General features: G+C 36.3%; 1 protein-coding gene across 3 annotated transcripts in view; it reads right to left on the reverse strand.

The window, feature by feature from the left end:
• The window catches only part of SHTN1 (shootin 1), a 113,402-nt gene that overhangs the window by 52,959 nt on the left and 43,598 nt on the right, over window positions 1-16,845 (reverse strand). For all 3 annotated transcript variants that reach the window (XM_012102998.4, XM_015103436.3, XM_012102999.4), the window contains exons 4-8: window positions 15,095-15,189; window positions 9,922-10,090; window positions 7,819-7,916; window positions 5,801-5,882; window positions 1,106-1,200 (exon numbers count right to left, since the gene is read on the reverse strand). In XM_012102998.4, the coding sequence (XP_011958388.3) occupies window positions 1,106-1,200; window positions 5,801-5,882; window positions 7,819-7,916; window positions 9,922-10,090; window positions 15,095-15,189 (539 nt within the window). The remainder of the gene's footprint in view (window positions 1-1,105; window positions 1,201-5,800; window positions 5,883-7,818; window positions 7,917-9,921; window positions 10,091-15,094; window positions 15,190-16,845) is intronic.

The raw sequence follows: 16,845 nt of genomic DNA on the forward strand, positions 1-16,845 counted from the left end.
TTTTCCTCCTTCCAAGAAATAAGAGAATAAATATTTACTCACCTTTCATTAAACTCTCTGAATAAACTGAATCATATTTCAAATCATATTTTCTCAGAATAAACTTTTATAGGGTTCATTACTACCACAGTTACCTTCAAATATGGAAAAACTCTTGCACAAAACTATCATCTGATCTTCAAATGTCATTCCCATAACCCTGCACTTTGTCTTCCTTCTATACCTTGGATACTTCCACCTAAGAATGCTTACATTTCCTTAGCTACCTTCCTTGAACCCACAGTAGGCACACAGATTCGAAATATTTATACATGATGGAGAAGATCTCATATAGATCATATCATAAGCTGTTAACACATCACACATCATAAGCTGTTACAGCTCAGCCAACTGATGCCTCATCATTTCCCTGGAAACCAGTCACAGAGCCGTGGAATACCCAACCACCACGTGTCAACAAAGTTAACCCGGAGCATGAGAAGCTCAAAGCTTATCTCTAACATGAGAGGAAAGGCTCAGATAATGGATGTATAACATGTGTAACAATGTTCCACAGCAAGTGGCAGAATCAAGGCATACAATGAGAGCACTGAACAGTCACTGAAGACCATGATGTTGCTCTTTCAGATGGTATACTGAGATGTAACCTAGTTTCTTAACATACAAAATATACAAAAATCCTGTACTCAAACCAGACTTTCAATCACAAGTAATGGGATGGGTATCCCTAAATACAATTTATTTTCACAGTATAGCATGTTCTAGTTTATAAAATTCTTATGAAGACTCATGCCATTTGATTTTACAATCCACTTGGTGAGGTTGGTATCATCACCCATTTTACAGATGGTGAAAGTAAAGCCTAAACAGGTTAAGAACTCCTAGTAACAAACAACTACTACCCGAATGACATGGCAAAATGTAAACCCAGATCTCTGACACCAAGTTCAGTGAACTTGATACTATTCCAAATAGCTCCCTGGATCAGATGATCTTTATTCAGAGTGACAAGTGTTTGTTCAACCTCAAAAAATGTTTTCATATGTCATCTGCAAAGCTCTTTAAAATATAAAACTAAAAAATGAGGTCTCTGCAAAATATTTACCTCTTGTGCAAATGACTCTGCTTTCTTTCGAAGGTCCTTCTCCAGCTCCAAGTTCACCTGCATCTCCTCATACTCTTCTACTGCCAGCATGGACACTTAAGAAGACAAGGAAAAGAAAATTGACAATAGGCCACACTGATTATCAGGCAAATGGATGAAAAAACAGCATCAAAAGGATTCCTTATTCAGGCAGACACACACCCACATTCATTGCTGGCTGGAATATAAATTAGATAACACTTTTTCAGAGAGCAACCTGGCAATGTGAATCAAAAATCTAAAACTATTCATACCCTTTGACTCAACAATTCCACTTTGAGAAATGTATCTATTCTCCTAAAAGAATGAATCACGAACCTACAGAGATCTAATTGTAAAGGTGCTCTCTGCATCACTGCTGAAAATAATGAAACAATCTAGATGACCCAACATTAAGGGGTCAGTAAGTAGAGAAATATACAAGAAATATTCTGCCAACAGATTATGTTGTACTGAGTGAGTTGCAGTGAGGTGGCTGAACCTAGAGCCTTTTATACAGAGTGAAGAAAGAGAAAAACAAATATCGTACATTGACGCATAGATAACAGAATCCAGAAAACCAGTACTGATGAACATATTTTCAGGGGAAGAATGGAGATGCAGACATAGAGAACAGATGATGGGACACAGCGGGGGAAGGAGTGTGTCGGATGAATTAAGAAGGTAGAGTAGCTATATATACACTACCGTGTATAAGACAGATGACTAGTGGGAAGTCGCTGGATAGCTCACGGAGGCCAGCCTGGTGCTCTGTGATGACCCAAAGCGGTTGGATGGGAGTGGAAAGGAAAGCTCAAGAGGGAAAGGCTCTATATAACGATTGATTTGCACTGTTGTGCACTGTTGTATGGTAGAAACCAACATAAAAACATAAAATATTATATTGTAGAGGCATATTTCCTAAATGGGAAAGACCTTCTTGATACATCTTTAAAATGAACTCATTCCTGTTTCTTAAAAGCCACATATAAAACACATCAATAAAAGTTTCACAGAGGAGGAAATATGTAAAAGGCCAACAAATATGTTTATCAGTAACCAAGTAAAGTAAAGTAAAGCTATGGAAAGTAAAACCATAGCTTTCTTTTTATACTCACCAAAGAGGTGACTGCCAAAAATTTTAAAGTATAGCTATATCAAGTTTGGACAGGGCACAGAACAATGAAAACAAACACACTGTTAACAGGTAGATAAACTTACAGACCTACTTTAAAAGTAATCTGGCATTATGTAGTGAAATTGAAGACAAAATATTACATTTGGTGTGTACGTTAGTGAAACTCTTTGATTATTTGCACCAGAAGACATGTGTAAGAATTCTCATAACAGGATGACTTGGAATAGCAAAAACCTGGAAACAAAACTCAAACATCCACCAACTGGATACTGGATAAACAAATTTTGGTATAGACATCAAATGAAATATTATACAGCAGTGAAAAGAAACATACCACAGTACAACCCCTTAATATGGATGAGCCTCACAAATGCAAAAAGTTGCAGGACACAGGGAAAATGACAGCATATATAGCAAGTCCACGCAAAATTAAATAACATGCTGTTCAGAGATACATACATATCTGAAAAACTACAAATAAAAACGATGATAAAAATTCAATGAAGAAATATAAGTAGAGATTGATGTTCAGGGGCTTGTAAAGTACCAATGGATAAAAAGACTATCCTTTTTGTTGGTATTTTCTTTATACTTCATCTATATTATAAACATATTTAACAAACAATTTAACCTGTATATATAGGCTTTTTGACTGAAATATAGTTGATGCACAAAATTATGTTACAGGTGTACAGTATAGTGATTGATACTTTTAAAGGTTATGCTCCATTTAGTTATAAAATACTGACTATATTCCCTGTGTTGTATAACATATCCTTGTAAATTATCTTATTACATAATCGTTTGTACCTCTTAGTCCCCTACCTATAAACTGTCCCTCCCCTCCTTTCCTCTCCCAGAAGAATAAACACTAAAATGTTAACAGCACTCATACCTGGACTATAAAAGTTGAGATTTTTTTTTTCCTTTTCCAATATGCATTTATACTTCCCACCAAAAAAAGTATGTTACCTGAATAAAAAGAAAGAAAAATGTGTGTGTGTGTGTGTGTGTGTGTGTGTGTGTATTAGCTGTTTTGAAGTGTTATCCATATTTATAAAGAAAAGAAACAGCCTTAGATCTGTAGAGACCCAGAGTCAGAGCTTTGAACTAAAGAATCCCTGTGGGCAGAAACCTTCAAAGGGAATATCCTGTCAAATAGAAGCAACGTGAATTCTTTCCTACTTTTTGACATTTTGTTAAATAATGATATAGATGGGACAGAGGGAGTGATGGCGTCATCACCAACTAGGTACCACATGGGTGGATAGTACATTGATCTCTCCATCAGATTCTGGCCAGGCACTCTCAACTCTGAGCTGAGTCATAGCGATAAAAAGCTTTAAAAAGGCTCTCTTAATGGCTGCTTTCACAAGCTGTTCCTCCGGGGCACTTCAGTCTTAACTGACTAAGAACTGGTTTGCTGTGTAATGACATAGAATTTCAAACTTTGTACTCGGTCAATCTACCGCCTCCTCAGAGGAAAGACTAACAGTCTTGCTCAAGTGAAGCAATGTAAGTGGTGGTTTGTGATGTGAATTATAGGTCCCTGCGAGCTAAATGATTCTCAAACCTATTTTTAAAAAGAAGTCCTGGGCAAGATAATTGACTTTCTTTCCTATGACCAGAACACTATGATAAAAAGTGAATTTTCACATGTCCTGGTCCTCTTAGATCCTGAAATAAATTGGGTTGGTCCTAGTCATGTATTTATTTACATAATCTCTCTCTCTTCCCAGATAGGAGACGCCCTGAAGGCAAGGGCCATCATACTAACCTTTGTAGAACCCTGTTAATAGCATAGTGTATCACAACTGAAAATTCTTCTATGCCATTTCTATCTCCTTAAATGCACAAAGAGCAAAGGAAATGTTACAACCCAGTGCATCTCCCACACTTAGCTATAAGTTCATTTATTAAAAAGGAAAGAATCTCAATTCATGAATGACACAAAGATAGAGAACCACCACCACTACCCACAGGGAAGGTCCTGAGTCTGAAAGGTTTCCTTTTCGAGTTGTAGTTTCTGAACTAGGAAAGACAGTGGCTGAAGGGAAAAAGGAGAACAAAAGGCACAGGGAGAAACCCTGCCCTCCTTGAGAATTACATTTGCACTTTGGCATAACTCCTTTGTCCTAAACCCGGAGACATAAGAAATGGCACCATGAGATTAGATGCTATGCTTTATGACTAGGATGATAAAATCAAATTACACAGAATTTTCTCTAGAAGAAAGTTCCTTCTTAGCAGGTCTGCTTCTCCTGACGAAGAGGTAAGTTTTTCTGTGATTCACAGAAAAGATCACAAATCTCTCGTGGCTCTGGCTCCCAGAGAGCTCACAGGCAGACTTCAGGCACACAGGCAGGAAATGTGCAAGGACTTGGAACAAGGAAGCACTTTGTATCTGAACACATACTTTCACTTTCCCTTTGTCCTGTTTTCCATATCCTCTTTTCTTTAAATTTTTTATTGCAAGATATTTGTTTTACAACACCGTGCTGGTTTCTGCCATTTATCAACAGAATCAGCCATGTCCCCTCCCTCCTGAAACTCCCTCCCAACTCCCACCCCATCCCACTGCTCTAGGTGTTCAGAGAACACGGGCTTGAGCTCCCTATGGCACACCGCAAATTCCCACTGACTATATTTTATATATGGTAATGTGTATGTTTCCATGCCACTCTCTTATATGGCGTTAGTGGTAAAGAAACTGCCTGTTAATGCAGGAGACATAAGAGATGCAGGTTCAATCTCTGGACTGGGAAGATCCCCTGGAGAAGGAAATGGCAACCCACTCCAGTGTTCTTGCCTGGGAAATCTCATGGACAGAAGAGCCTGGAGGGCCACAGTCCATAGGGTCACAAAGAGTCGGACATGAACAAAGTGACTTGGCCCCCACCCCTTCCACACTGTGTCCATGAGTCTGTTCTCTATGTCTGCATCTCCACAGCGAATGGATTCAGAAATTTTGGTACATATATACAATGGAAAGCAACTCAGCTTTAAAAAAAAGAACGCATTTTAGTTAGTCCTAATGAGGTGGATGAAACCAGAGCCTTTGTACATGGCGAAGTCATAAAGAGAAAGACAAATATTGTATGTTAACATATATGTATGGAATCTAGATAGTACTGATGAAACTATTTCCTTTTCCTCTTAATTTAAAATTTTATCATCTAATGTTGCATGTATTTATGTAGCTATCCCAATCTCTGCTGGACTGAGGAGAGGTTTACTGAATAACCCTACCAGATACATAAATACCACTACGGCCATGGTCCCAGGATACATGTAGGACAAAAGAGGATTTAGGTCTGAAGTTTCAAAATGAGTGGGTTGTGAATTCCTTAAGCAGAAGCACTTTTAAATTTCCTCCGCTCTAACTTAGGTGATAAAAGCACAGGAAATGAGAGAGACTCATTGCTAGATGTTAAGAAAACTTTTGCTACAACACTCTTTAGACACAGGTATAAAATAATACAAAATATATATAAACAAAGTAAGTTAGAGATTTGAAAGAATAGACTAGAAACACATACCTCTATTGCATTTTTCTAAGACTTTTCTCTGTTCAAGAACTTCCAAATTTAAAACATCTTTTTCTTGTTTAACTTTATTTACCTAAAAATGTGATATTGTGAGAGGAGAAAACATCCAAAATTGTAAAACATGACATGATGATGGGTGACTTAAACTGCTGTTCAATTTTCAACACGATGCTACATTAAAGCAATAATTGCCTTCACTGTGCTAGGCTTTTATTAAAGCATTTTTATAGCCTCAAAGTATCTATTTAATTTAGGATATATATCTGGAACTTCTTTACATATTCCAAATAGTATTAGCATTGCTCCTTAAATATGGCAATGTTCTAGTCATCCAACGTAAATGATATTTCAAAAGGAAAAATCCAACTAGATTGCACCCAAAATATACCTGAATCATTTAATCAGAAATACAATATTAAATTTTGGCATTCACTTTACACTTTGATGACATTTGGCTTACGTAAAACATACATAGATTTTTTTTTTAATTAAAAATGCTTTGACCTTTGGCTTAAATAAAATACATATGAAAACCTCCCCCCAAAAAACTTCAATTTCTGAAATAATTTTTGGCATCACAGGAAAAGAGAATATCATAGTAAAGTTCTAAAAAAAGAATGTAAACTTACATATAGCAAGTGGATAGATCTCAAAAGCATTATGTTGAATTTAAGAAGCAAGTTTATACAGTTAAAAACATTCAAAATACTAGTTATTGTAGTAGATATGTAAATATAATCACTGAAATCATAAAAACCAAGTTCAGAATAATGGTTGCTTGGAGAAACAGGGCAGGGAGTCAGGAGAAGGCACTCAGGGAGAGATACACATGTGTTTCAATAACATGTTAACGTTTTATGGACTGAACTGCATGGTCAGCATATGAATGTTCATACTTTTTTTTACTTTTTATACTTTTCAGATGTCTGAAATAATCATAAAAAAACTAACTTCTGAAATGGCTTCCAATAATACCTCTAAATGGGAGGGAAGTGAATCATCAATAAATAATTATAACTGAGAAATGGAATGCATCAAAATGTCTTTCTCTCCTACGATAACACTCAAGAAACAAGCTAAGATGATGGTCCTGAAAGGGCCCCTGAATCCATCAGCACTTCCAGAGAGTCTGTGAACTGGTCTCTTTTAGTACAAAGTATACTGTTGCTTTCTGTTTAAATTAGTAACTGGTATACCCTGCTCAGTACTTTCAAAATATCATTTTCCTTCTTCCCACTCACACTTACTGAAACAGTAACTGAGGCTGGGAGGTAGATGGGCACTGCTTCCCAACCTTTTTCACATTCTGGTCCTTAAGAATATGTGTATGGGAACTGGATGAGGCTGCTCACTGAAGGGACCAATACTCTGGGACACTTGATATCACTGGCAAGATATCAAGGTGCTATAACACATCAGTGGGGAAACCTTGGGATACCGACTCTGAGAACCACTGACACAAGTTAAATTGAGACTGCAAAGGCACATTCTTGAAGTCGCGTGCAAAGAACGCTAAGTACGTGCTCTTGCTTTTACAGACAATTCAGAAGGAAAAATAAAAAGATTCTCCAAATACCCACTTGAACCCATTCTACCATCTACCATATATGCCTGTGTTGGGAGGTACAGAGGAGGAGAGCCTTTCTCTACTGAGTTAGCCCTCGACTAGAGAAGCAAAATCATTCTTCACCAGCAGCAACCGTGTTTGATTTCAGATACAGGTATCACTGTCACAAATCTGCAAACAGTGAAACATGCGGGATAACAGGAAACACTTCGATGCTGTTTTAGTACATTATTTCTTGAGCTACAGAGTGGGCCCATGAATGCTTATGATCTTATTTTCTATACCATTTTGTAGGTCTGGAATAGTGGGGACAAGAGAAGATTAAAATTGGTACATGGTCCTCATGTCAGAAATTAGCTTCCAACAGCAAGTTTTTGATGCAGCCTGTCCCCAAACATCTTAAAACACTAAAGGTCCCGCCTTTCAGGCGTAAGATACATACTTCTTCTGTTACTTCTACAAGTTTGCTCTTGAGATTTTCCAGTTCGATGGCTAATATCTTCTTTTCCTCCTGAACAGATACAATTTGATCTCGAAGTTCTGCATTTTTAAAGAAAAAATAAAGCCTAATTTTTAAAAGAAGAAATCAATCTTGTCAGAAGAATTGAAAATAACAGTCCATGAGCAGTTTACTGTCAAAGGTTTTCAACAGTTAGAAGGAAAAGGAAGCAGCAAAAGACAATGGAAATTTCACTTGTTCCCCACTCCTAATATAGCTACGTTTCTTAAATTTTCTATCAGGCACTCTCACTATGTTAAATGTACTAGATTATGTTTTCTCTGCATTGTATCAAACCTATATTCTAGAAACTGTCTGGCATTTTAGAAGAAGGATTTTTTAAGCTTTTGGCAAAACAAATTAAGGCATTGTACTAATTTCTTTTTTATTTTATAATGGCCATGGGCTCTTGTCACAATGCAATACAAACAAACGGGGCAGCTAACAATTTGGAGATTTTGATTTAAAGAAAAAAATCCTGACATGCTGCCAATTTATAGCCCTTAAATATTATTTGAACTGACTCAAAATATAACCTATTTGAAAAAGGGTTAATTCTAATAATTTTCTCTCCAGAGTTGTGGGTGTTTTGTTTCTTAATTTATTTCATATTTCATATTATTGAGATTAACTGAAAACTGTGTTACTAGAGTAAAAATATTAGGCACTATAAGAGCAAAAGCTTCTGGTGTTATATTAAAGTTACTTCTACTGCTCAAATGTTAAAAAAATAAAAAATACATGGACTAGCACAGTACTTAAATTTATACCCAGGCCCACATAGTTTTGCCACTTAGCTTTTAAGTGCTTTTAATTTCTTACCCTTCTCCAAGGACAATAAGACAAGCTCTATATGGTTATTTACTAATAAATTAAATCAAACTTTTTACATGAACCCAGATTAATGAAGGGGCTCTCAAGACACTTATTTCAAAACCACTTTCTCCACTGCCAGACTAATCTTGAAAAAGAATCAGAGACCATACTATTCAAGATCTAACAGAAAGGAGAAATAGAAACAAAAGGAAAGCCTTTAAACTTCCTCTCCCCATTCCTGCCAACATAAATACAATTTTTTCTTAGGTGAGAGGGTAACAGGGGCTTCCCAGGTGGCTCAGTGGTTAAGGAATCTCCCTGCCAAGGCAGGAGATGCAGGAAACGCAGGTTCAATTACAGGATCAGGAAGATCCCCTGGAAGAGGAAATGGCAACACACTCCAGTATTCTTTCCTGGGAAAGCCCATGGATAGAGGAGCCTGGTGGGCTGTGGTCAGTCCATGGCATCACAAAGAGTTGAATACGGCTTAGCAATTGAGCACACACAGGGTTAAAATGGCTTTCTTTTTACTTTCTTCTTTATATTTCCAACTGAAGTTTTATCTATCAGACCAACAAATATTATTCTTGACATATACAGTAAGTTAAAATGCTCCAATAATTACCAAGCCCTAGACTGTTTTCCTACATCCTAAACTATATGTGTGTGTTTATTTATTAAAAGAGTTAATGTGTACTTCACAGATGTATTATGTGGTTTTGTCTTATAGAATCATTTGGGGACCAACACAGTTGCTTAATACTACATATTGCTTCTAGTTCATTGCCTGAATCTTAGGAGAAGTTCTTAGAGGGCAGAGACAAAGCAATTTCGGGAGGTATCTTCCCCAAAGATTTCAACAGAGAAATCCGACTAACAGAAGGTGTTGGCCAAATAAATCTTTATTCATTCTTTCTTTCATTTAACAAAAATATCTTAACACACAGTCCTATCCTTAAGACATGTATAGGTTAACTGACTGTTCCTGTCAAGATGGCGCTTTCAAAAGTATCTAATCCCAAACAAGAAAGTAACTCATAAAGCTACAGTCATCATGATTCTCAACCAGACTACCCTCGGGGACAAATAATCAGAACTTTTTTCCAAAAAAGGACACAGGCATCAGTATTTATTGAAATCCTTATGTAATTTCAATGTGCAACCAGGGTTGAGAAGCATTATCCTAATAGAAGTCAAAACCATGTTCAATAATTAAGCCAGGAATCCTACCTTTGATCTGCTTCTGACACTGTACTGAGACACAAGTCTTGGCAACATCCTCCGGGTCCATGGCTGAATCTTCATCATCAATGTTAATCTCCTCAGTTATTACATCTGGTCCCAGCTTGGCCATGTATAACATGCTGATTCTTTTCAATGCTTTATTTTCTTTATTTAACTAAGGCAAATATAAAGACAGTTATTTTAATAGCAAATGAGTGTCTTGGGTTTTTATACAACAGTCAAATTAAGTGTCTTTCTGTCTACACATGCATCAACATTCACAGCATGAAACAGAAGAGTCACTAAAGATTATTTTATTTATACTTTTTAACATTAAACTAATTAAGACCTATGCCTTACATGTGAAAATGCTAGTTATAACGGATAAATACAAGAAGAATTAAGATAAAACACCAGAATAGATTATATCGAATTTCAATTTATCCAGTCATTAATAGTCCTAATTTAAGACACTTTATTTGGTTTGATGCTGTGCTGTGAACACCTTTTATGTGTTTGTCCCACACTCCCTGTTTTTGAGACACTGCCACTGGCCTCTTCATGTTCCACACAATTTCTGGAACAGCCAAGTTCTCCCAAAGCAATTCCTGTTCTCCTGGACAGGAACTCCTGTCCATGTGTCTGGATGTACAGTAGCTACTGGCAACCACACCACACGACTCAACTGAGGAATAGAGAAAGGCAGTCTGCAGCAAGGCCAAAATGGAGCCACTGTGCAGAGACAGAGAAAAGCAACAGACACTGGGTTTCCCACAGGGTTCCAGTCTATTCCTAAAATGCGACCAGCTCATGGATTCTATGGGATTCTCCAATATCGCTCTGAACAAACTCCTACTTTTTTCCCCCTTTTCTTGCTTAAACTAATTCAAATCATGTTTCTGTCTATTCCTAGAATTCTAATGATACACAACAGAAGAAAGTTCAAGCTATGTTTCTATTATCTCTATGTCATTGCAGATAAAGCAAACCTAATTCACTGATGTATTTAGCACGCCCTTTATGTAAAAAAATGAGTTGGTTGTTAATTATCATTACCTTCTTTAGCTCCTGTATTCATGTGCGTATAAATGTTATACAAAGCACACATAAAGACTAAACCTGATCCAAAGTCCACTGAAGGAAAATATGATTTTGCTTTATTCCCAAGACTCAAATATGAAAGATCTTCTTATTTAAGTAGGAAGTGTTTAGTAGATTGCTTTCTCTAGTATAAAATGTAAGATACAGTAATGTGCTTGCAGTTAGTAAGGGCTGTTGGCCATCAAAACAAGTTCTGAATTTAATAACTGACACTGAATATAAATACAAATAGAAATATTTCACCAGAACACTAAAGGCCCTTCTCCATGTAAACCTTACACCAGAATAAGATGTTTAGTATGGCACTTGTCTGGCTTTGGTCCTTCATTTGTCATCATGATTAGGACCCCTCAGGATTTCTCTCAGAGAAAGCCCAGCCCATATCACTAGCAAGGGCTGGAACACAAGAGGGTCCCTGACCTCTCTGGGGAATCAGGAAGGATCACTCAGGAATGGCTATGAACTCTTTCCTGGATTCTTCCTGGGAAGGCTGGCGAGATCCATTCAAAGAATCAGGCACAGACTTTTACTCCCAGTCCCCAGATATAGCTCCAGCTTCTAGCTCTCCATATCACAGGAGAGGATCAGAAATATGATCAGAGACCTACGATTTCCCAGTCCCTCCTCCTTCAGATGGACAATTCAAGTAAGCACTGTCGTGGCTTCTTTGAACATCGATGCTAGAGCACGGCACTAGAGGCTCAAGGATCACTGTCAATTCTCAAAGGATGATATCTTTTCAGAATGCAGGGAAAAAAGAATAATTTAAGAAAAGAGTGGAAAAACTCAAGAGCTAATTTGTAATTCTGCCTCCTAATAAACAAATGGTTCCCAGCCCAGCACATTACAATCTGTAGAGTTTAAAAAAAAACAAAAAAAAACTTCCCATATTTGACCTGAGGAAGCAGGCCCTCCCACCAGGCCAAAAATCTCTGGCAATAGAGTCCAGCATAGTACTTCTTCAGGGTTTCCCAGGTGATTCAAATGTACATCAACACTAAGAATAATTGATATGGAGGAATGCAGTACTTGGGTATTTATTCCTACACAATTAGCAGCAGCAGTATTATAGCAGAGCTGAGAACACAGCTCTGCAATCAAATTCTGTCTCTGCCTCTAGAATAATCTTTCAGTGTCAGTTTTCTCATTAGCTACTAAGGATTAAAATAGTCTCCATCCCATAATATGCAGATTAAATGACATATTATATATAAAGCATTTAACATAGTAAGTGACTTACAGTAAAAATTCAAAGTAACAAAAGAGATTAATCTTGTTACTAATTAATTTTCCTCCAGAAATCATTTATAAGCTAGTATTCTTCAACCAAGGCATTTATCTATACAAAGTTCCTTTCCCCAGGATTCATGAAAAACTGGAAATACTCATTTTTGCCATCTGATGCTTAACATACTACTTCCCAGGCCACCATCAAAGTAACATTTGATAACGTAACAGTTAACAGTTCTGCTCTCAAAAGAGTTTAATGCTCCTATCAAACTAGGCACCAATATCTACCAGCTATTTGGCTGTAATACAATTACTCTATTCAACAAAGTTACTTTCTCAAGAAAAAAAGCCAAACATAATTTCAAAAGTCTTCTCTGGAAACATCATTTTCATATTCTGAAAGAAGAAAATACAAGATTTATACACATGAAATCTTATGACCATATGAAGTAGAAATTTTTGAGAACTCTGAACTCACAAATTTAAGCTAAGCAATGTCACTGCAGTTATTAGCCATCAGATTATATAGGTTAATGCATGCTACTTCTGTTTCAAAACTCTTCTAAGTTAGAAGGCAAAAATAAACCTTTCATAACCCTACAGGAACAGAACCTTATGCTATATTCAAATTTAAACAGGGTTTTTATATGGAGCACAGTTTAATGGATAGTTAAAGATACAAAATAAGCATGTTAAACAGACCTGGATCATACAATTTAAATAACTGGTCTATATTCTATTGGTTTAACTTTCACATTTCAGCAAAGCAAAGCATCCATACTTGCTTCTAAGGCAATAATCCAAATTGCATCATAAGAATTAAACATTCTATTTGCCCTTAATTTGAGAGCAAAGACTTAAAAAAATAAGAACTTCTAGAAATTTTGCTTTTTAGAAAATGAAAACAATTTTCAAAACTGACAATTAATACTTAAATCAGGATGTGTTACTTTCACTTATTGATCACACATATAATGAGGCTTCCAAACTTTGTATTCAAAGCTGTAGCTTCTTTCACATCTAATGAGCATATTGATAGCATTTAATCAAATAGATTTTTTTGGTTTTTTATTCTAAAGTCCACATACACTGTATCCTAAAGTACACTGTAGCCTCAAAAACAAACCATTTGTCCATTTTCAAAAGGGCTTCTTAAGAAGACAAACTCTATGTTAAGGGTTCTATTATCAATACTAAACTGTAAAAATGACCCCAGAGATTAGTAACACACTGTCATAACCAGGGATGACTATACAGTCACCTGGCAACTTTTTCAACATTCACATGCCTGGGCCATACTCCTGGAGCAGTGGGTATGGGTATTCTTAAGAAACCAATCCTGGTCTACTTTGAAAATTATGACATGATAATTGCAGGTTAGATGCGTGAATTCTTCCGCTCAAAATCAACTGTTAAATACGAAAGGGAGGAAAATAATAAAATAATTTTTAAGGGGACCAATGATTAAAGTTATCATAAACTTTAATCCCATTTTCACTTTAGTCCTAATTCAAGGTTATCCTGTCATTTAAGATGAGACAACAGCCGTCTAGGGAACAGAATTAACCTGGTCAAAGTCACGTATGTCCAAAATTATATAACTGGTAATAAAACCTGTATATACTACCTCCCAAACCACTGTTTTCCATAAACTGCCAGTCCTGAGAGATAGGGTTCTCACTGTGGATATACTATAGCAACAGGAATACTTGTCAAAAACAAGAGAAAATACAGAAACTATCCTTACCCACTACAAGATTCAGAATAGCTAGTATGCTCCAAATACATTTTTCCTACTTGGCCCAAAAGAAGAAAAGGAAATGAAAAGAAATTCAAACAGTATTACGAACCTGTGAACACTAGAGATATACAGAATAGAACCTCCATGTTATCATTCTTTTTAAAGCAACGGCCTCTATCGCTATAGATTCTTTGGACAAATAATGGAAGAGAAGCTATATACACGCATTAATATACTTATTTAGGTTCTGCCTGCATATCTTATGAATTCTAATGGAGTGTCGTTATGCAAACAATTAAGCAAATACCTCTAGCAAGCACAATGCTAATGCACATAGATTAAATTGACTGATTGACTGTCTGATATATAGAGTTTCAGGTGCATCCAAAGAAATACTATGGAGGTACCGGTGACAATGGAGAGAGGAAAGAAACAAAACCAGCATCACTAATGAAATCTGGCTGAAAATCACTGTAATCCATTTTCTGATGAAGTGGTTCAGATGCATTTTGCCCAACCCAAAATACGTAAGACAGAGATAAAAAATATTCCTTAATAATAATGTACTTCTGATGAGATAGAATATAGAAAATTACACACTTGGTAAATTCATCAGCTAGAAGCAATCAGGGGTGCACTGGAGGTCACCTTTAGCATGCCCTCACTCTGCTTTCACAAATAACCACCTGAAATGCACAGTCTGAGGCTGACTTTTTCATCTGATTCAAACAGTAAACACTTATTGCTCTTTTACGCCACTTTCAGTTAGTTTTAAATTTGTTTAGCATTTTAACCAAACGCACAGACATCAGGAAGGTCGAGTTCAACAGACCACGCTGGGACCATTTTCATAGGCAAAAATCACACACACACACAGAAATACTGAGATACACATATACAAACACTTCTTTCTTTTATAATCGAAATAATCTTGGCATTAAGACAGATATTTACATAATCACATTTCAGGGTTCTGAGACCTCTGATGAGGATCAGAATCAACTGATTAGAGAGCTAGAAAAGCAGAAGAAAATAGAGGTCACTATGTAGAAAAGCAAGTTGAACTTTAAAAGCTTAGGTAGAATTCCTTTACATGAAATGTCTCACCTTTGTTGCCAAAGCTTCAGCACTTTCTCGACAAGTCTTCTCTATTTCAAGATGGTTCTGCATAAAATTCACTTCCTCTATAACCATGTGAGAAACTAGGAATGAGGGGGGAAAAGTCTTAGCATTCAGAGATTAGTCAGCTATTCCAGAAGCCCACACATCTTGTCCCATGATTAAGAATACTGTAATTCTTTAGCTGGCCAGACCGTTAGCTATCATGGAAAAAAAAAGTGTTGAAGATGCTGCTCTGATCAAATCTTAGCTAATATTTGAATGTAGAAAGAAAGAAGACAACAAAGAACTTTTATGGCTATTACACACATTTTAGGAAAGCTACTGAGAATTTTTTTGAGTCTGTTTTCTATGTAGCTGTCTATATAACTATAGACATGTCTGCTAATTTGAACAAAAGAACCTCTCATAAATTAAAAGTGGCATATATTATTTCCTTTTCTTTGCAGAATACTACTTACGCATCTTCTCAGGAAAACTAGCTAAAGAGAAATGTTTAAAAATAAATCTTACATATTGATCTCATAACTAGAATAACAATGTGACAGCTTAACTAAATTGAGTATTTCAATAGTAGTCTTTATTACTGACAAAGTATTTCATAAACTCCAGGGCAGAAAACTATAGCAACAAGATTTTTGCACTAAGTGATGATAAAAGTTGATGGTAACAAATTGCTTCTCACATCACAGACTGTCAGGAAGATTAAAAAAAATAACAAACTTGATGTTTAACCAATGTTTCAAAAACAGCAATTCTGAGACTTTTTGGTGGCTGGTTTATATAAATGAGATTCAAAAGTACAAAATAATTTAGAACTTGAGTTATAGTTTGAAGATCAGTAAGAAAAATGCCAAATCCTTTCACCCATAATTCTAGTTGAAAAGAAAATGCTCAGAACCTCAAACTTAACTGTAGACATGTATATTTATTGATATTTGTTTGGCTTAAAAAAAAAAAAAAAGAAAAATTAAGGGCACCAAAACGTGAAACCCAACAAAGTTAGGGAAAAAGCACTGGGCTCACATAACACAAAGAGAGATTACTTTTGCTTCATTTAAGCTTAATTAACCTGCAATTATGATTAAACTCAGGGGAAAAAATTTCTCTCCAAATTAAATACAAAAATGTATTACTTCCTAAGTCCACCCAAAGTTCTTATTATGTTAATATTCAAATTCATAAAGCAGCACTAAATGGCCAGAAACATCTCTAACCTTGACATTTTTTCAGGAGTAATAATGATCCGCAGCAAATGCAGGCCAACCAAAAACCACTTAACTAATTAGTAGTTGCAGTCACCGAGAAAAACATGAATCAACACTGTTATTACAAGTGGCACATTTGAGTGGCATCTAATTATGACTTGATGAGCACGATACTTGCATTATCAACATTACTACTGCGTCCCATCAGGGCCTAAAAGCTGCTGATGGCATTGACTTCGAGAAACTCCCACTCAATGGTAGAGCAGCACCCAACAATCGGCTTGGCAGGGGCCCCCCTCACTAAATGACACGTTAAGCGTAATTACTGGTAGACATTGTAAATAAACAGGATTGGAAGTGAAAATTGTACCAAGTGCATAAGACACAATCTGACACATTGGAAGTGGCAGCCTTAATTGAGAGTTTCTTTGACTGCTCAAGATCATTTCAACTGCATTTCTCAGAGGACAGTGATTATAACTGTGGAGACAGACGGCATAATGGTATCAGCACTGCTGACAGAGCAGTGAA

The sequence above is a fragment of the Ovis aries genome, chromosome 22, assembly GCF_016772045.2.
Source record: "Ovis aries strain OAR_USU_Benz2616 breed Rambouillet chromosome 22, ARS-UI_Ramb_v3.0, whole genome shotgun sequence".
NCBI lineage: Eukaryota > Metazoa > Chordata > Mammalia > Artiodactyla > Bovidae > Ovis > Ovis aries.